The 22638-nt window shown below is 37.8% G+C and overlaps 1 protein-coding gene across 6 annotated transcripts in view; it reads right to left on the reverse strand.

The window, feature by feature from the left end:
* The window catches only part of sash1a (SAM and SH3 domain containing 1a), a 156800-nt gene that overhangs the window by 29294 nt on the left and 104868 nt on the right, over positions 1–22638 (reverse strand). For 4 of the 6 annotated variants that reach the window (XM_055021400.1, XM_055021399.1, XM_055021402.1 and 1 more), the window contains exons 2-4: positions 13029–13157; positions 4624–4674; positions 3753–3802 (exon numbers count right to left, since the gene is read on the reverse strand). In XM_055021400.1, coding sequence (XP_054877375.1) covers positions 3753–3802; positions 4624–4674; positions 13029–13157 — 230 coding nt within the window. Of the gene's footprint in view, positions 1–3752; positions 3803–4623; positions 4675–13028; positions 13158–21482; positions 22092–22638 lie in introns of those variants that run through there. The other 2 variants (XM_055021404.1, XM_055021401.1) reach the window with 1 other exon arrangement.

Raw genomic sequence — 22638 nt, forward strand, 5'->3', positions numbered from 1 at the left:
CATCCACAAACCACAGGAACATAAGTAGAATAATATATAAAATATTCCTGAACTTTGACTTGAGCTTTGCAGGGCAGACAGAAAATGTCTCCTTTTATAGTCTAATGACTAGGAAAGGTTAGATGTAGATTTAGATCTAAACTATTATCAGAGAATGACTTTGTGTGCATTTATTACTTTTGATATCTTTTCTCATTGTCCTGAATTGGCCATGTTTATTGTCAAGATTGACACAGGTTTACTTATTCTGGAGGAATTTCTCATTTTCTCATGAAAACATTTTATCCTGACAACATTAACTCAGATAGGTAACAATCCATAATAGAACGTTTCTGGTCTGTTGCCCAATTTCACTGTTTGGAATGGGAAAACTACAACAGCGAAATAAGTACTCTACATGTAACGCTGTTAGTTGAATGTTCCTATATTTTTAGAATTGCGAGCATGATGGTTTGTTTAGCTTTATGGTAGTGAAGAATTATATTTTGTGTCAATAGTTTTTCTATAAAGTGAAAAGTAACAACTCTTGGTCAATTGAAAATCTGCATCCACACATTCACATTTCATTTAAGCCAATCTCCATTTTGCATTATATAGTTTTTAAATTGATGCATGGTGAGTAGAAAATACATTTTCAGTACAGACACTGCAGTTATTTTTAGCCAAAGAAAAAGCTGATGGTTTTGTCTGACTATAAAGTCTATACTTGTGTTCTCAACACAAGGTGATAACAAATGGCAGCAGAATGATGGTGGTTATGTCAAACAGAACTAACTTTAGCTTCAGGGGCCAGAAATTTCAGAGATCACATAAACGAAAGACCAGAGTCTTATGCGTTAGGAAAGCACAAAAAGCTGCAAATAAAACATCCAGAGTTTAGAAAATAACATTTTGACAACACTTTCCTCCCACACTTCCACTTTGCTCTGAGCAAAACAAGTCAATTAACTCTGCAAAACAGCCAGAAGTTATAAATATGCTGACAAGGTGCTTAAGCTTGGCAGCATGGTACCACTGTCAGGAAAACATTTTTCATCTGCCACAGCTTGTAAATCCTTCAGATTTTTGCATAAACCAATCTTGTAGTTGGAAACTGCTCCTGAAAGTACCACTCTTATCTCAATGAAATTCATATAGAATTTCATCGAGATCCATTTGCTTATTCTGTTAACCTCCCTGATGAGCTAGCTGCCTCCTCTTTGTAACAATACCAGCCAATCAATCGTATTCCAAAACAGGAAGTCGGGCAGCTTGAACCCTGCAACCTTCTCACATCACTCTTTCGACACTTGCTTGCATACCAAGCATAACCGGGTATTGTGCCCAGCTCCTGCCAACAGTCAGGCAGAGACTCAGAAATGTATGGGTGGCACAGCCACTGGATGAAGTCTGGGTAATCTTCAGCTGTCCTGCTGAGGGGTGATGATGTGGGGGAGCTGTATGTCAGCGTACAGGAATGCCTTTTGTGGCAGTATGAGGAATCCGTCTATCCATTCGACTGCACATGATAAATCATTCTACCTGAAATCCATTCGTGCACAATGGAAAGTGGACAAAGGCCAGTGTAACAGAGAGACGAGAAAGGTGGGGGAGATAAAGCAGAGCGAGGATTGTAGGAGAGGATAGACGCAAAAGAAGAGGATTTTGAGGACACTGGTGTGAGAGATTCTGTCCTGAAGCATGAAAAACTTTAATTACATGAAGGTATTATAAAGTTTTTATGTTCAACTTTTAACACCTTAAACAGAGTCTGGGTTTTTGCGAGCAGGCTACCAGAAGAATGGGTGTAAATGAATGCAAAGCCTTCTGATAAGAGCCTCCCTGAAGAATACAGGTCTGCCAAAGTCTGGATCTTCCTGATAAAGAATGGGATCCGAGGAGATCCGTGTGAAGCATGAAAAACAGGAGGGGAAGAAGCCAGAGTGAAAAGTGCAGAAAGTAAGTGGTTAAGTTAGGATCTCACTGAACACCAGAGAATGTCATTCAAACTTTGGCATCTGGTTCCCATCATCCTCGGCATATGGCTGTGTAACATATACAACCATGGGAAAAAGAGATCATGTCTGTGGTATGAACTTCCACTGCAGCACGAGGTCATCGCATGCGCATGAAGAGGGTAGGTCACATTTGGGTGACGATCAGAAACAACTACAAATGGAAATTAAAAGAAAAATAAAGATGACTTCATAGTGTTTGGTTTTGACAAAAAAGGCCCTGATGCAATCTGTGAGGTTTGAGTAGATTGTAAAAGTAGTCTGCTCAAACCTAGTAGTTTGCTTATTGTGCAACCAACTCTATCTAGCAAGTTCCTCAGTCTCTGCCGGAAGAAGATTTCCCACAGCATGACACTTGCACCACTATACTTTTCAGTCTCCTGGCAGCTTCTGATTTTCCTTTGGAAAATGTTTAACATTTTTTGCTTTAGTTCCCTAATGGTTTCTGAGGTTTCTTTTGATGTTTTCTAGAGAAAAGCTTTATGCGTACTGAGATTAGGAAGGCTTTATTTATTAATTTAGTGATTTTGTAAGGTAACTTGATTTTATTTAGAGATATCGGAAGAGGTCTGTATACAACAAATGACAAAAAATTAAATAAATTAATGTGAAAAAAAAAAAAAAACGCTACAAAATTTCACAAATACAAATCATTTTGAAAGGTGCTGTATCAAAGCCAAAAATTGAAGTTTCAATTCCTTTAAACCAACAAAACACATTTTACTCCTATCCTTATGTGAGGATATAGTGGAGAAATGTAATGTAAAAGATGCAAACACTAACTTTTGTGGTGCAAGAACCTTTAAAAGAGAACTGCACCCACGCCCTATTCCATCCTGCTCTTTCGTCTTACTGTAATCTTTCAACCATCACCCTCTCTGTCCCCCCTGCTCTTCCCCTGCAGGACACAAAGCCAGGAAGGAAAGGTACAGAGGGCAGAGAATGGCTGCTGAACTGCGCGGGTCAGCCTGAGGAAGCAGGCTGTCGGTTTCCTTAATACTCAGTGGGGACGTGGCCGAGAGACTCAGATGACCAACTGCATCAGAACTGAGATGTCTGTGTGCAGAAGGCTAGATAGTGTTACCAAGTTAAGAAATTCTACTTTAACATTTTTTATGTGGGCTCAGACAGCAAGCTGAATTGTGGCTGTTCAGATTTCAGCACAATTGGCTGTGCTCTGGCAGCTGCAAGTAAATGTTGCCAAATTTGGAAAGGGTTTATGGCTGCCAAATGGTAGCACCAGAAATTGGCAAATTTATATTTCTATGCAGATCAACTTTGGACAGTGCTGGGGGGGCTAAACCAGGGCAAAATATAAACTGGATTTAATGATGGCATCCAGATTTTAGCCAGTTTATTTGGACAGATTGCATGCTGTGAAAATAAACTTATTATATCAGCTCTATGCAATTCTGTGGATGCTATGAGAAGATGTCCCTTCTGGTGAAAGAGACAACATATATTCCTCAAGGACAGGTATGGCTACCTTTTCTCAAAGCTTGCTTACAAGGTATCTGTCATTCACATGCTGTTTCAGGAGGCCCGTGTGTTTCTGTTTGCTTACCTTTATGTGAGCTGTTGCCTGTAGAAAGAGAGTGTGATTCATGGTATTTTGTGTGCGCAAGCATGCAGCGGGTTTATAGGATCCAGACTCACTCTGCACTGTTTGGACATGCAACAGGCCCACATTTCTGGATTTCAACACTGATCGCGGACACGTGTTAGAGTGACAAAGTAGGACAAAAAAATGAAACATACTTTCTGTCTGTTTCAGGAGTGGACATCTCACTGCTGAAGCCAAGAGATTCCTGAGGTAAACAGAGACAAGTGTTACTTTCATAAACTTTATAACAGTACAATTTCTAAAATATTTCTCCTGCTTTTTTTTTATCACATTAAAATTAAGCAAAGTTAACCTCACTTAACACAAAATGTACTTTTCAAGGGATATTTTCTTTATAAAAGTAACTATCTATCATTTGCTTAAATATGAATTCAATGTGAGTTACAGCATTTTAGTTATATTCCACATGACACACCCGGGCCCCGACTACCGGTAGACATGTAGAATCAAGTTCTGCCTCTTTAAAAACTTTCTGGCTACATGAAGTAGCCACAAAAAAACAAACAAAAAAAAAAACAAAGTGGGTTATAAGACATTGCTGCTAAAAAAGAAGAATAAGTTGCTGTAATTGGGAAAAACAAGAATTTAGCTCTAGCTGAAAAAATCCTGGAGAAGAAAGTTTGCTGAAAACCTTTTGAGCTTAACCTCAGACACTTCTCCAAAACAATATTCATAAAAGAGCAGCAAGCCCCACCTTTAAATGGCTCAAAACAAATGAATGTTTTCAAAACATTCAGTCAATTTTCACACAGAGCTGTCACCACATAACATTACAGAGGCTATTCATGCTTAAAAAACCTTCACTGTTGCTTAATTTAAAAATAAATAAATAAATAAATAAATAAATAATAAAAATAATATTGATCACAAAAGAAGAGTGGGCAAAAAGTAACTTTTGTTTGGTTTCCCAACATATTTAAGATTAACAAAAACATACAAAAACTGCAGGAATCTGTATGGCGGCAAATACTATTTCAGTACTTCATTTAAAGATTAATTGCCTACCTGGATCTCATTGCGCAGCTGGAGAGATGTGGTGCTTGGGTCTTGCTTTTCCTGAAAAAAAGGAAGAAGAAAAAGAAAAACTATTTATATTACTGAAAACATTTATGCAGTTTAAATAACAGTTGCATGTTTAAGTATTCCTTGAGGGAAAGATGTTTATGGGCAAAATTTCTGACATGTTCAGGACACACCTATATATATCAGTTAAACATGTGTGTGTACACAAATAATAGATAACAAGTGGAGTCAAAACCTGCTCCAGGTAGATAAACCTGCAGAGCTCTGTTTAAATGTTAATGAATGTCTCTTGCTGGTTGTAAGTGGTGGTGCTGCCTGGTGAAGTCCTGGTTTTTAATTACAAAACAAAACTGACTCTGCTAACTCCATTGTACTTTTCCATTAAAGGGCACTTTCCTTGACTAAAAAAAACAAGGACCAACTGGGTTCATTTAAGTAAAGTTCACATGTCAAGGTAGTTTTTATTTTTATTGCTCTTCATCTGGCGGTGTTTAAACTACAGTGACACTCCTGAAGTCAGTAATTAGTTTATGGGTAGTTAAAGGCCCTTTAAAGCTTGCAACAGACTAAAGAATAAAAGGTTGGTCAGGTCAACAGCTGTCTTTGACAGGGATTATCTGGCTCAGCGCACCAGAAAAAAATGCATGACATAATCTTTCATAAGTTATTGATTCCAAAGTATTATTTTAATACTATAACAGACAATGTTTTGTCTTTTAGTTACTGGCACCAAGTCAACCAATATTTTAAAAAGCAACAGTTTAAATGTACAAAAAAGTGTTAGAGAAAGCAAAATTTACTAAAAGCACAAACTAACACTGCACAGAGAGCTTCCGAAAACATTTGAATGGTCCAGATCTTCGTCCCCAATATAAAAATGCTTTGCATGGACTAGAACCTGGACCCTCCCCCACCAGTTGCTATATATATTTTCAGTTGACAAGCAATGGGTGGCATGTCTGTCAAGCAGCCAACTGCAGGCTAGCTACTGATTGAATTACAAATGTCAGTTTTTTTAAGCAACTGGTGCTACTTGGTGACCAGAGCAAAAACGTACTACGCTGTTCAATTAAAACATTTTTCATTTCTTATTAATGTCTTATGCTACATTTTTGCTTCAGTCTATGTGATGACATTTTTGTAATAATCTGTATATTGTGTTGTCTTAGCAGTAGAATGAATATAAAGTTGCTGTCCTAAATAAATCAGCTATAACATTTCTACTTCCAACACACACACAAAAAAATCATAGTCTGAGAGTTTGAATGACTGAAGCAAAATGAACACAGAACTAAAAATACCCAAACCGTTCCTGATGGACTGTCAGAAGATGGAAGCAAGAAAGACAGGACATACCCAAAAACTTTTTAAGTCAGATGTGGGAGATGTTTATTATATATGAGCACAGCAAAATAAAATTTAAAACTCACACTGAAGGTGAACTTTTGAGAAAAGGGTTTTGTTAATATTTAATTTAAGACACATTTACGGAAGCATCAATACCGCTACCATGGTTGAGTTTCATGAGGTCCTTACAGAGAGAGAAACCTCAGATGACTTCTTGCTTCCTCTTACTGTTTGACATTTAAGAAAATACCAGAAAGGCAAAAAAACTGGAGATCTAACATGCCTAAAAAAATCACATATTGTTTGTAAACTTTTAAATGTTTGCCTGCATTGCAAGATTTGGAGATTTACATAAGATGAGAAAATTTTATTTAGGTCAAAACTGAAGTTGTTGTGAATTTTATAATCTTGCACAAAAATTGTAGTAATCCATTCAAGTCTATCCATATGGTAATTTAATGTGCTTTCTTACCAAGAAAACAGTTTAAGAAACAGAGTTAAGATCAGCCAAGTAGGTCAGTAGGAAGTTTTGTGCTTGGTTTTTTAAATCCTATCTATCTAAACTTTATCCTGCTGCCAACAAGACTAATAGAATTTAAAATTCCCCAAGCCGAGAGCAGGAATAGGAAATGAGTTGCTTTTTCTTTTCTTTTGTGAAATGTTCATCACTCTCTATCTGCATGTATATATGATTATAAGACAATAGAGACAGGAAACTGAGTGTAGAATGAGTTTCTCATACTTCCTTTGGCTTTACACAGGGAAGTGCAGTCTTTCCACACCATCAGCTTTTAAGTGTGAGTGACTCAGTCAGACGTGACATAACCTCCTCACAAGCTCCTTAAGTGCTTCAATTATACAAGTCAAATGAGCAGTGACCCTGAAAAGCTGAACTGGCAAAAAACTTCAAATTAGCCTCAACCCCTCACTTAGGATAACAGTAATCAGCTGTAGCCAAATTGTAAAGACGTTAGTGAGACAACGTAGCAGAAAGACTTCGCTTCCACAAGTCATAAAAACCATATGTCCAAATGTCTGTTACTCTGGTCAAGAAAATGTATCTGGATGTTTGTTTGCGAGGTAAATCATTTTAAGTCGGAAGAGCCTTCGACAGACTGTGCATCCAGGGAATGTAAGGATTTTCATAATTTAAAAAGCAGGTACCTTTCTAAGGTCTTAAAAACATTCTAATTAACTTGCCAGGCAAATCTGGGACAGTGCTGTTTACCTTTCTATTGAAGGAAAAGATTACTGGAGACAAAGAAAAACCACATCCATCCCTTAAGCAAGCACAGCATTGGTGTTCCTGTTTAAACAAAAGCACTGTGAAAAACATTGTGTGCTTTAAAAAAAAAGCCACATTAAGAGGGAGAGGAGAGGCATTAAACAAGGCGCACATGCACATTCAGGATTCAGGAACACTTTCACAAAGGTAGCGGCAGGCTGGTTTTGCTATCAGATCCTCTTTGATGGGTTATCCGGCTTGTGGCAACATGGTAGATATGAATGTCTCTGCCAACAAGATGGGGGTGGAGAGGCGGGAGGGATGGATAGCAACATGGAGCTAGACAGAGACCCAAATCTTAACACCACACCAAGATGGACATAAACACAGATGTCCATCTTGGTGTGGACATCTGTGTTAATATTTCAGACCCAAAATAGTAAATAGTAAAAATATATCACTTTATAATTATGCCAAGTTTGTGTTGGTCTATCATAAAAACTCAATATTGTAATATGAGGTCATAATGTGTTGAAAAATTTAAGGTACGGACATTTTTATTTTTTTACAATTCACTGTATGTATTTTACAAATGGATAAGCATAAAATATTTGGCACAAAATATCAGATCAATACACTGGTAACAGCTGTCTATATGGGTGCAAAGCTTAGAACTCACAAATACCCTCCCTGAGGGAGAACGCTATCCTTTACACGAACTTACCATCATCATCTTGTGATGCTGCCCTATTTACCCAAACCTGGCACACATGTGTTAAGCGTGCATGTGTTTTCCCACCAGATGGCCTTATTATTTGCCCAGATATTGTCTTGTGTGTATGGATACACATCTTTGAGGGAAATGCATTGTACCTCTAACTGTTAAAGCATGACGGAGCTAAGTCAGAAAAAAAAAGAAGCAAGAGAGCTTTGACTAATGAGGATCACGATGCCAGCGGGCAGGAAGCTTAACATAGCGCATGCATTCACTGAAAACTACTTATGAAAAGTGTCTGTGATTCCAAAAACCATACAGCCTTTGACCTTCGTTTTGAACAATTTTAGTACAACAGGAGCAGAAAATGGAGAGGGACAAGACAGATGACAGTTTATTCCGGCTTATTCGGTTTATTATGAGAACTCGCAGCCAGCACAAGTAGGTGGATATGCTGAAAACGTAGAGAGAGGTTGTTTAGCGTAGGCACTCCAGCTGGCATGGCCGGCTGAATCTGGGTGGGCGAGTGAGAAGCTTCAAGGTATGAAATGTGAATGTGGAAAGACAGGCACTGAAAGGAAAGTGGGAGGCCAGCCGTTAGTTGTGGAACCAGTAAACCATGCTGCAAGCTAGCATAACCAGTTCATTTTGGACGATTAATCCTGAGAGTTTACACTCACAAATGACATAATGGTAAAAAATGCATTGTTGTTCAAGTCTTATGTACAAGAACAGGATATGCATTTTCATACCATAGTACATAGCCTGCTTTTCAGCTTAGTGCTAGTGTAAAAGTAAATCAAACAACAAAGTCTTCCTTTCAAGGGAGCAGATCCCCAAAACTCAATCGTCATTGTTTTGGCAGTTCAACACTAATACCACAGTTATTACAAATTCCAATGATAGTCAAGTAGTCCAATGCTGACAAATAAATCATGTAGTAAAATTACAAATACACCGCATGCTTTCCACAAGGGTTATGCCAACAAAGGAGGGCTGCCAGCCTCTTTTGGAATCAATCTTCCAGCCACAAAGGCAGCTGTCTGAGCATGTTGGCTCTCTTTGTTTCAGGATATAAAGCAGGTAGTGACGACAAATAAGCAGGAGACCAAACATTTTATACACTGTAGATTTTAAACTCAGGTGAATTTACCCAGTTGGGCAAAGTAAACCATCAGGTAATTAGCACATTCACAACATCCTCCCTTGCCTCTAAGCAAAATAAAACAGATCAGGGCTTGAATCCTGACCCTGAGCTACCGATATTCTGCTACAATTAAAGAGCCTTTTTTAGGGCGAGTTAGTCAATCAGACTCAACTTGTGAGTTTTAAGTTAAAAGTTTCCATAACAAAGTTAACAACCAGAGGATTGTGGCAAAAGCATCAAAGGAATTAATCTTACTGGCTTCTTGATTACCCACAAACTGTAAATTGCCTTGGCAGAAACTGTTGCAATATATAATTACATTGCATGTGCAAACATTTAGAAGATGTGCTTAATCACCACAAACTTCCTAAGCAACTCACCCTGACTTATTTGTGATGCTCTTCATCTATTTCATCATTTGGGGTTGGGGCTGATTCAAGCTCGAGGTTCTACACATTCAGCCCAAACCCATCAAAGTGAACTTGTGAGATAACTCACAGCTTTGACACTTTTTCACTCTAAGCATGAATTAGAGTTGCACCAAGATTGACAATGCAGACACAGTGGCTGTTTACAGAGATGATTTATAGAGTCCATCCAAACTAAGCTGATTGTAAGTTTAAGCATCATGCTTTATTTTAGGTTTAATTAATACAATACAAATAAAACTAAGAAATTTCAATTTACAGTTTTTTGTCAATTGAAATGTTTTCTGTGTGAAAAATACAGAGCCTTATATAAACATTTATATGACGTTTACCTACTTTTTCACATCTACTTATGCTGTGATATTATGTTATCTACATTGCCAAAAGTATTCGCTAGTCGAATATAAATTAGAATTACATTCCACTCTTAATTCAAGAATATTTAATATGACATTAGCCCCCTCTTTGAAGAGCTCACAGCTTAATTTCTCCTGAGAAGGATTTCCACAAGGAACGTCTTCAAAGAAATTAAAAATTCTACCAAACGAAAATTTGTGAAGACAGACACTGATGTTGGACAAAAAGTCTTTTCAATTATCACTCTGATTCATCTCAAAAGTGTTGTATCAGATTTAGTTCAGCATTCTGTGCAGGCCAATCCAAGCTCACTATTCCATGTATTTATTGACCTTGTGTGGAAATCTAAAGCCAAATTGTGTTGGAAAAGGAGGGAGGCCATCTCCGCTGCACCAAAAATTACACCTGATACAATGCAGCCACGTAAATGCTATTCTCAGTGTTTACAATGTTAGTTGTCAGCCACTACTAGCGTTATAAAACTGGTTAAATATTTCTGTTGTAACATGACAATATATGGAAAAGGTTTTTAGCAAGGCATTGCATTTGGAAAACAACCCAAATTTTAATTAGCATATTAATCTCAAGATAATAACCATACTCATTAATCCAATCTTTAAAACACAAAACATTTTCCTCTCTTCCAGCATGTCCTGTCATTTAAAGTAATAATTCTCCAGCATAATCAAATTAGAATGCCAGAGAGATCCACCCAAATGTGGTGGGAAACTTTGAGCAGCAGAGCTGTTCCATCTACAGGGGATGTTTACTTAGCTGCTTATGTCTCACCAGTACAAAACTAACACAGAGATGTATAGAAACAAAAATGTGCAGAGAAAGCAGGAAGTTGCTGCATGATAGTCATCTCAGAAAAAAGCCTCTATCATCAGCTTTTAATACACAGAGCTCCCCATTCTTTACTGCAACAGAGAAAGTCAAACACTTTGCTCGCCGTGGTGCCAGTCAGGGAGTGATAATAAACATAAAAGATTGCTTTTCCTAAAGAAAAGACGCAAAGAAGTCCAAACTGAAACCAAAATGGTCCACATGGAAACAGTACTCTTGCCAAATCAAGAGTTAGGGTCAGTTTAAAGAACAGAAACTTGTGGAAAGAGAAGACTGCTTCTCTCTTTCGGTGTTAGCACAGCTAAACTACGGACTGAGGGGGATTTCTAATGGGATTTTCTTTTTGTATCATCAGCAAATAGTTTTTTTTTTTTGTTAATCTAAATTATGACTTCATGTAAACCTTGACCATCCAATATGATCAGTAAGGGATGCAAGAAATGGAAACAATATTAAATAAAAAATACTAAGAAAAATGAAAATACAAAAACTTAACTGAATATGGAAAAGTACATAAAAAAAATAAGAAAAACTGAGTCATTCTCTTCTAAGTCTGTGATTGAGTGTCAGCTCACACCATACATTGTCTAATATTTTACTCAGGTCAACAAAGTCCAATATGTTCTCCCTTTCTCTAGGTCACTTTCTCAATTCCTTCAAACTATAATGACAAACATGCTAAAGTCTCTCTCTACTATTGGGTTACAATCTATGTGGAGAAAAAAAAATACTCCACAAGACGGTTTCCCAAACCTAATTTTAGTAGATTAATACAACAAACCAACAAGCAAAGTTCTCTCTATACCGCGTGGGCAAATCCTGCACATTTGAGAGCTCAGAGTTAGGTGTTGCCTGACCTATATTTCTTTCGTCACGCATTTTTCTCTTCTCTTCCTCTATATTCAGCTGCCAAAACTTCACAGAGAGTCAGGACAGCTGCAGGCTCTCCTCTCCACCTCCTGCTCATCATTCCCCTCATCCTCTCCCTTCTTCTTCCTCTGTTCACATCCTCATCCCCTCTTCTACACTGGGATTCAGGCTCAAGTCCCAGTCAGCTTTATTTCTTCTCTTAAGCAGAAAAATCCACCCTGATTATTTTCTTTTTTTCCCTCCACAGCTCTCTGAACTCAAGACGACCCCTTCAGTCCCTTCAGTAACTAAAACATGCCCTGAGGTGACTCTTCTTACTTTGTAATTTACTTAGTTGGTGGGAAAAGGCACGGCTCTAGTTATAAATATATAACTAATCGTAGGTATGAACATGATTTTAATTAAGGAATTTTAAAAATCTATGAAAGCTGAACTTAAATCAATACATTACTTCCAGCAATTCTTAAAATCAATATTTGCATGCACAAGTAGCATTTCTTAAAATCTTTCTTTCCAAAAGTTTGGCATTATATTAAAGAGGACTAAGTATTTTCTGCGTTCTGTCAGTTAGGATTTCCAATATTCTTTCTCTTTGCTGAAAATCAGAATGGTATTTCAAGCTTGGCATGGTGTGCATACACCTGCAAACACTGATCTTTTTCTCCAGAATTGAACAAAAAAACCTCATATTATAGTATCATCAAATTACTGAACATGTTAACAAAACATAAGGCCAGCCTCTCCAAAAGATGTTTTCAGCCGTAACCTAACATGTAGATTTGTTTCACCTTCAATAACGACATAGACTTAGGTTTAATCAGCTTTTTTAATGCTGCCATTTTTGGGTCAAAAATACTTTTTTTCGGTCATTCATTAGTCAATTTAACAGCAGAATTTAAGTAGAAATTAACAATAACAGGGCCTTCACCCGAAATTTATATTTTACTTTCAAGTTGACCAGCACTGCAGCTAACTTAAAAAAAAATTGAACAAAATCTGTATCTTTTTGTATACTGCATGCAAGTATTTACCAAAAATAGTGCAGCGAGGTCATGTGGAACAAGACTTTAAAGACTCTTTTAGGCCTACATTGTCTTAATGCTGCACAAATCTTGGTCCTCTGCAGCAATACCAGCAGCATTCCACCATTCATCTGCTTGCAGCTTGGTAACCAAATGGGTTGCCCCAGTGCCCTACATCCTAGTGAAAAGGAACCCCTCAGTCTTTCTGACAGATTTTCGTTACACTACCGCATTCACTTCTACACAAAGTCTTTGCAGCCTTCCTAACACTTGAGGACATGCTCTTTCAGCTACTGCTTTTCCCTGCCAGGTTTTTGGCTGGTATCTGGTATCCCGAGTATTTGTAAATTCTTATTTCAAATTTGGATGCAAACAGCCATAAAAGTAGTGAGGTAGGTTCTGATGCTTGTGTTTTAAAGCATACACTTACCATGTCCAGCTCTTGGGAGACTTGGCGCTTGCGTAGCTCTTCCATCCGGTCACTGACGTCACTGAAGCAGGTGTTGTAGTACTCAGAGTATTCCTGGGCAAGATCGTCTATGTTACCCAAAGAGCCATCCTATGGAGTAAAAGAAAGTGGATGGGTTAGTATGGGAATGAAAGCACCCTGGGAAACAAACACCAAATTCCATAAGAAAAAAAAAACTGATCTGGGAAGTGCCAACTGAGGTCATCACATTACTAAATACAAAGCATAGCTTAATGAGCAGTACATTTAAATGTCCGACCATTCGATTAAGATTACATTTATGCATTTGAGAGCTACATGCTACATACTTGTCATGTGAGAAAAAAAACAGCCTCAATACACTTTGATTTGTTATCATTTTTCTTCACTAAGCACTGAGACTTACAAGCCAAAACATCCAAAAATACACTCGATGGTGATTATGACAATGTATGTTCTTATCTAGCTCAATTCTAGATCTCTGATGAAGCCAAGGTTTGTTCCTAGGTTTTGTCTTTGTTGAGGCTCATTTCAAGGATGCCCTTTACCTCCTCAGACATTCATTTAGCTCTGAACCAAACACATTTTTCCTGCTGGCTATAGTTTAGATCCACATAGTTCCTGCCTTTGTGGGGAAAAGCATGTTTGGGAAAGACGAAGGAAGCAGCATTCAAAACAGTGACGACATTACCCGACAGAAAAGAACACTCGCTGATTACAATGTGCAACTCGAAGAGGTTGAAACAATTTTGAAAGTAGCTAGGATTCGACTGGAATTTGTTGTATCATGTTTTGGCTGTGGGACAAAGATTGATGGGTTCCAGACATGAGACAGCTAAATATTACAGATGCACCAATCAATTAAAGAGATAAATTTAATCTCTTTAATTGATTAAAGAGATTAATGAATTAAAGAGCAACTGTGCTACTGCACAGTTGGTAGCACTGTTGCGTTGCTGCATGATCGTCCTGTTTTCAAATCAGCCTGTTGTGTTTCTGCATAGAGTTTATCTGGAGCATTGTGTGTTCAATTTAAAGAAACTTTAAATCACTTTACTAAGTTCATTATTTGACTTGCTCATCAGCCATCAGAGCCAGTCAAGGAAAATAAGACAAATTTGATCTCTAGTTGATTGTAGAGATGCAGTCTTTATTTTACCAGAAATCTGAATTGCCCAGTTTTCCTCTTATTCACTCGGGACAGAGATTAGCAAATAAATTTTATAACACTTAGATAAATGATACAGAAGCATCAGCTGATTTGCATGAGTCAAGTCAAGTCAATCGTTTAATTTTGGGTTCAAAGCTACTGTTGGCATTAAGAAATCTGTAGAAATCTGTTTCCTTTTGTCACAGACCTAAGGAAAAGACACATCTGGAATCTGTCACAACAAAACTGATAGACCAAACAAAATCAATTGTAGCTCTAACTTAGAGATTATTACAGGGACATGAAGTAATCTGTTGTCCAAAGTGTCATCAACGACCATCCACCATCACTTGGCTTGGTTAAAATATGGGCTATTCTGGCAGTGATGACCAGCTGTTGAATATTCATCAGTGTTGATCTAATCTGTGCCAGGCAGACAGCTAGCATTGAGTCAATGAGCAGAGTCCAAACAGTATACCTCAGTCTCTGTTTTTCTGAACTGGACTCCCTTTCTGGGTGCCAGGCCACAAATGAATGGATCCCTGTGAGTGTGGGCGAAGGTGCCACACAAACATACACACACACCCAGACATCTACACACAAGGGCATAAGGCCTCACTCAGAGATGTCGGTCTAGTCAGGGAAAATACACATTGGCATGCACACCCATGGAGGCAAGGGATTTAAAACACATCGGACCAAAACAAACTGAGGCAGCCCAGTTGTAAACAAAGCGGCTCAGTGGGATAAAAAGTAATGAAAAAGTGCTCTTTAACAATTTGATGAACACAACATTTCCGATATAAACACTTTTTCTTTCTTTTTTTGCCCAAGCTGGCAAGGTTTTATATCGTTCCACCTCCTCATTTGAAAAGTCGTCTTTTGTCCAGACATATGGTTTGGGATGATCAAGAATCCCTGTGGGAGTGCTCCCTGACACAGCAGACACATGCTTTCTACTTCATTCCTCACAATGACAAAAAGCATGCCCTTGTTACAGAGCTCCACAAGCTAATAACCAGCCGCAGATGGAGCTAATCTATTTTAACAACAGGCATCAAAGCTTTTCTAAAACTTTACCAACTCCAAAACAACAGAGTCCTGCTTTTGGGAGCTTCAAAATAGGACAAAAATTAAACATCAATTTCAAGAACAAAAGAAAGTCTAAAATCTGGATAAAATATCCAGAAATTATGACACACAGTCGTTTCTATTGACTGTGTGTCATAAGTTCAGGCTAAACAATTAACCTCTAAAATGATCAAGCATAATCTAAATTTGTTTAAGAAATAATATATTCAGACTTACAAACCTCCCTAGCCTTATTGATATTTGAAATAATGACTAATGCTGCTTTAGCTGATGCAACAGCTACTCCACCCTGGATGTAAGGGGAGGCCAACTCCCCATTATGACTTGAACAAAGGCAACAATAGCTCCACAGAACGCAACACCCATAAAAGAATGTGTGTGATTTCATTTGTATTTACAGTAATGGAGAGGTGGGGGTGCTTCATGTAATAGCTCCATGAAAATGTGACTCACTTTGAACAGCTGAGGTTTGATCCACCTATAGGTGTGCTTCAAGACTACATGCAACTCACCAGCCTCACAGAAGATTGTTGCGCAGTAGCAATACTGCTGCTATAAATTACTATGTGATTCACACCACACAGCTTTCATTAAATATTGCCTCAGACTACTGCAGACAGTATCTTTGTCAATCACAGAGATACATTTGAAGTTTAAGATCCCTTCATTTTTGTTTTATGCTAATAAAACAAAAAATATTTCAGCATTTTATGTGATTAAATTTCATATGCAATGAAAATGCAGCCAGAGTGACTGAATGATATATAGTTCTTAGAAATCTTAACTCTTGTGTTTAATTTATTTTTAAAGAGGATTTAACAGAATCACATCAAAAACCAACATTATTCTAGTCTACAGTCTGACTTAAGTTTTTCAAAAATGACAGAAAAAAAAAATCACAAATGAAGCCATCTTGTTGAATCATTACGTGCAACAGATTTGTTGACTATGAGAATTCTTTGAGTATGCTGGATATCAATCTGGAATTGGCACTGTGTGAAAGGACTCTGTGGTGGCTGCCAACAAAACTGTGATTATTTTCTTTTTGTTTCGCATTAGTTTAGTTTGGTAATAGCATTTCCTCACAACTGTAACACTTTCATTTTCACTGTTCCCGTAACCCAGAAGACAGCATTTCCAAAATGAGTCTATGATTATTTGAAATACTGAATTTCTGTTGAAGCCTTTTCCACAGATTGCCAGAAGGCACTGAGATCTCAGGTTTACTTAATTTACACTCGCCTCATATTCTCATCATGTTTTTATTTTTGTTTGCTTGTCTGATTGCTTTTTTACATTGTGTTGGAAAGCATTTCATTCAAAATGCATGTATTAACCCTGAAGAAACATTATAAAATGCTACAAACATCATTTTTCCCATGTTAGAGGCTGTTACACACTGGGAAGTGGTAGGGTGCGAGGGTTGATTATTATCCAAGGGGCAGGCAGCTTCATGAAAACTTGAACTCAAACTTCAGAACAATGAGAATAATTTACAACAGAGACATGGTCCATAAGGTCACAGAATGGGCACTTCACCCGTTTTCACCTACAGGACAACATCAGGACACGGAGAGCCAGTTTTAAAACAGACCCTGATTGTTACTATCATGACTGGTAGTTGTTTGTATTAAGATATTATCTCAATTTAGGATGAGCCGCAAACACTTGCCTAACACAACAAAAAAATATTTGCAAACATTTTCAGACATATACAAAACTTATAAAAATACTGTAATCACAGAGCTGAGATCTGCCAACAAACACTATGAAGCCGAGAGGAGTAGACTGGACAAACCAGACAATAGATAAGGATAAATGAGATGTCCATGTGTCATGTTTTAAGGTTTGACTAACGGTGCTCGGTTGGGGAATAGGAAACAATCAGGAGCCAGATGATTGCTGACATGGGGCTTCGACATTGGTCTTGGGAACCAAAGGTGGAAGAACGGTGAGGAAGGTAATGCCACAGGCCAAAGCTCAGTCTTTCAGAGAACTTCCTTAGGATATCCGCTTTAGCTAAACAGAGCAGTGCCATCCCAGAAGAGGAAACGTAACAGCTCTTTGTCTGACCTAAATAATGAGCCTGGACATGGCAGTGTAACGTTAAAATGAGGAAGGAAGGATCAGGTTGTATACGAGCCCATGTTGGAACATTTCTAGAAAGGAGACAAAATAACAGAACTAAGGATATTTTGGACAAGAGACCACTTTCCAATATTGTCTGTTGTTTAAGGTACCATATGGTCATGGGATTATTAGACTAACATAATAAAATCACAAACTCGCAGACCATGAAAAGCAGAGCCCCATATTTACAGACAAAACTCTGTCTTATATAATCAGCAGGCTTCAAATGGACACACTTCCTCCTCCCACGCTGCATTTAATGCCACAAAACACTTTTCAAGACGACACAAATTCTCTGCAGACAAGTAAAATTTTTCCACAAGGCTACAGCTCGAGACAGCTTTTCCAGCAAAATCAAGAAAATACTAAGTCACTGTCAGTTGCCCAGGTATGTAAACTGAAAGTCAATTTTGTATTTATAGCTTCATTGAGAAATAAAACGAATCTATCAAACACATGAATGGCCCATATGTAATATCGGTTTGCCAAAAGGGTTTAAAAGGAAAGACAGGAATACAGATGTCTCCACAAATAGGCCTTAGATGCATACTGAGTCTAACTTATTTGAACTTTAAATTAAGTATCATCGAGAGGTCTGTACTGTCGGTCTCAACCACTTAAAAGTTATAGCTCATACCTCTGCGTCCTAATCTGCTAGAGAATCTTAATTAGTTTGAGGAGTGTTAACTCCATCTACACCACAAAAAATCTGCGTCTCTTAGCTACTGTTATCAAACACACATTACTGACAGGGGGCCTCAGAAACATACACAGGCTGACATTCTTGGATTTACAGTCCAAACAAGATGAAAAAGTCCCTTAAGGATGCAAATAGTGACTTTATTGGGTGGATTACAGGGTTTTTGCTGACAGGTACTTTAATGCTGTGTCTGCACAGCCATTCCAGTATTAAGTTCCTAAATTTATTGTGTGTTCAGACCAAATAGTGAGCGTACTGAAAAAAGTTAGATAACTGTCCGTAAAGATAAGTTTTCATGTGCAGAGGGCCAAGACCAGACTTGCTACAATGATTTCAATCCAACAGGCAGGGTTGGATAAACCCAAATTTAAAGGCCATTCCTTTGTTGGGACCTCAAGAAAAACAAAAGCTATTGAAAGTCATAGAGTGCAAGTTATATATAGCACATGTATTTAGTTGTACCATAGATATGGTATTTACTGTTCTCAGGGTCTTACAATGTGCTTAAAGATGGGAGTCAGAGCAAGTTCTTAAGATAAAGGTCAATTTACTTAAGACTTCACATTTATGTAATCACCTGCCCTTTCTACAGGAAAACACAACAAAACTCTATGAAGCAAATGACACATTGTTGAAATGTATATTGTTGATCGTAGATGAAGACAACCAGTAATAGCATAGTAAGTCTTAGCATGGCTGTTAAACGTCACATTTCTCTAAAAAAAAAAAAGAGGGCCTTGAAAAATGCAATATAATCCTGAATTTGATTTGCCCTGTGAATAAAACTCCATTATGTGGGTGCAAATGCTTGCTGTTTGCTATGCCCCTTCATCTTTTGAGTTTTGCTCTTTCATAACAGAGTTCCTTGGGTTGGATGGAGTCCCAATTACCATGAATGTTTTGTCTTTGAAAACAGCTCAGCAAAAAAACAGAGTTCCTTTAAATGAAGACCAAACACCCACCTGTTTAGTTATTTTTGAGCTATAATAAATGGAACATTAACCAACATATTTCATGTACATTCCTGATTTTAACAATGGCACTTGAGAAAATGTAATGCCTTATTGGTCTTGTTTTTGGTTTCCACAACTGTTGAATATATGATGTGTTCATGATATTTTTATATTTTCATGGTGGAACGCACTTTGAACTGCTGTCTTGCTGCAATGTGCGATACAAATAAACTTGATTGACTTGATCAGGGGCTCAAAGTGTCACAATCATTTCTGATTATATGTTTCTACCAAGAAAAATAAATTGATATCCAATCCCACAAGAACCCACAAGACAAAATAAATAAAATGGGTGAAGTGCCAAAATGATGAGGAGCCATTTAAACATAAAACCAACAGGTTAACAAACAAAAGTGTGCAGCATTGTGTCCTCTGGAGTAATAATTAAATAAACATTCACTCCTGCAACTTTTACTACATTTAATATGAACTTGTGATGGCTCTGAGAGCATTAGACTTTGAAGTCACAAAATTATTTGTGGACGTTTTCATTTGATTATTATTTTTAGCTCAGATATGTCGTCATACATTTACACTTTCTTAGCACATTTGCACTTCAAGCTATTGAATTCTACCAAAAAATACCTAAGCCCAAAATTATGCAGTATAGTAATAAGAAAGAACAACTTAACTTTAAATGATCTAAAACAGGTCTAGTTGTTGCAGACTTGTATCCTGTTGAGGTATGGCTGTGACTTGATGATGCTAAAGTTGAAAGACTAAATAAACTTTCTGCAACTTTTTGTTTTTTAGTTCAAGGAGAGAGAAAAACAACAAAGATGAGAACTGGGCTGAGAGCCATTTGCCTCTAGAGTAATAAATCTGGAGAAATTGCTCGGCTGGGAGCCAGGTCTCCCACCTAGTTCAGAAGGGCAGGACAGCACACCACCAACCCGTCACCCTCAACCTTTTGCACACACGCAATTCAGCATTTCCACTCCATTCACATCCTCAGTGACAGACCAAACCAAATTATCACCTCAGGCTTTTTCACAGGCTGGAAAATGACTGCAGGACATTTGGTCGGAGGATCAATCGGATCAAATGTGTCAGCAAGAAGAACCTCAGAAGATCTGATTTGTGAATGAGGATGAAAAAAAGGAGCTCAGTCTGATTGATGACGTTCTAACATTACTGAGGATTATATAAAGGCCAGACAGATTATCACCATCAAGACATACAAAGGGTTTCAAAAGGTCTGGTGTAAAGAACAGAAGACCTTTAGATGAGCTGAACAAAGCTGTGCACAGCTGGTAAGCTGGCTGAAAGATTGCTACAACGCATTTGCTTCATTAACAAAAAAAGAAAACACCATTGGCAGTTTGGAATTTTTTGATCATGAAAAATACTCACGGTCATGAGTAAATAAACAAAACTGAATATCTATTTAATATCTGAGTGCCCAGTAGAACTATGGAGCAGAATGTCTTTTACAAAAAGGTGTAAAAGATAAATAATTATTACTAAATTAGGTAGGTGTTACTTCAATATTTTTGTTTAAGTCTTTATCAAAATGAAAATAAAGTAGCACATCAATAATCATTATGATTGTAATATGTTTTGTATGCATCATCAAATTGTGGTATTCATCCTCATGTTTATCAAATCTAATATTACTGCATATATTTACAAAACTTACTAAATACTTTATAATGAGATTTATGTAATGATAACACCTGTAATGATCAGCAATTCTGCTTTTACATTTGTTTTGACTTTAAAGTCAATGTAGATTTCATTTTAAAAAAAAGTTAAATATGTCAGTGATTTTTTAACATTTTAGCTTCTGAATTGGAAAATCCCTGTGGAAGGAAATCCTCACAATGAACACTGGTGGAGTACACAAGAAATTTTTTTCTATGTTAAGAAAGCAGTCGCAGACTGACAACACAAACAGAATCAACAGCCACAATATTGATGTTATCAACTCTGTTATCCTCAAAAGGTGACAATAGAACACCCAACTCTAAGAAAACCCTAAATCTGTGGTGGAATAACAAAATATTCCCAGATTCAAAGATAGAAAAACCACAACTTCTAAACTACAATAGAGATAACATTCACACTACAACAAAAAGCACACCAAACCTGCCAAGCCAGTCTTGACGCAACAAAACGAACCGCCATGGACATAATACTATAACAGTAGAGTGCTGGTCCTTGAGTTTGAAGCCGGGGCCTCTAAGGACATGTTTGTCTGATGGTTGATTTGCATGCGCCGCAACACAACAAACTGACGCGCAAATCAGTGCCACCTTCGTGAATAGCGGGGTGAAAAGTAACAGCGGGTTGAGTCTGATGTCAGTACGTGATCCTGTCAATCCCAATCACCCCCCCTTTTAAAAACTCACCAGCATGCCCATGACGTCCGTCCACAGTTGGGAGAAACTATCAGACGCTGCGGCGGTGTCTGTCTGGGGCTCCTCGGAGGACGCATCGAGCTCCTGATCGCCCTCCATGTTAGAGGGGGGAAAGTGTCCGCACTCACTAAAGTGTAAATCCAGACACTAAACCCACAGGCGGGGAGAGGAAACCCGGAGCAACACGGGAGATTGATGCCAAGGCTGTTTTTTTTGTTTTGTTTTGTTTTTACAACAAGTTGCCCTTGACGCACCAGTAAACTGTTCCAAAGTTACTGGGAACAGTTCGAGGTTTGGTGAATAAATTGCGTCCTGACATGCTGGCAAATTCTCCAAGATAGAAAAAAAGTCTATTAATGCAGATTAATAATGGAATATGACGAATCTGCGCTGATCCAACTTCGGCTGAAAACCCAACAGCGCGGATCCCTGTCTGGGAACTAAACAACTCCCCCTCCTCTCCTAAAGCCGACGGGGGAGAAGAGATCAGAATGGTCTGGCTAAAAGTTTTTAAAAAGTTAGTGAAATCCTTAAAGTAGCGCAACAGGCATTTCCATAAAAAAAAAAATAAGTTGGAGTAAGAGATCCGCCGCTTCCCAGAGAAATGGTTCCAAACAGTGCGCCTCCCCCCTCACTTCACCCGCTGCGTCTCCCTCCCTCTCTCTCCCTCTCACACTCCTCCCAACAGGAGGAAGAAGAAAAAAACAAAACACTTTTGTCACACCGCTAACAACTCATTATGTGTAGTTATAATGATTTTTTAAAAAATGGTTTACTGGCACGTAGCCTCTGATCTGTTTTAGCCAAGGTGGCCAATAAAGTTATTGGTCACGCTGAATTTTAGTCATACTTTTAATTTGTTTATTCAGATTTATATTTCCTTCTATGAACCAGTTCCAGCAAAAGAAGGGGTAGAGTGGCAAAGCTGAGATTATTTATTAATTTGTATTAATGTTTTAATTAATTAATTTATTTATTTTTATATTTGAACCTTTAAAAATATAAACGTATCTAATTAAAAGTGTTTCCAAATCCAAACTGTGCATTTCTCTTTTTTTTTCTTTGGACAATATCTATGAAATAATGGTGGAAAGCACACAAATTCACCTCTTCAAATATGATAGTGTCATATTTTAATGTCTTAAGT

Source organism: Poeciliopsis prolifica, unplaced genomic scaffold (genome assembly GCF_027474105.1).
Source record: "Poeciliopsis prolifica strain line A6 unplaced genomic scaffold, Auburn_PproV2 SCAFFOLD076, whole genome shotgun sequence".
NCBI lineage: Eukaryota > Metazoa > Chordata > Actinopteri > Cyprinodontiformes > Poeciliidae > Poeciliopsis > Poeciliopsis prolifica.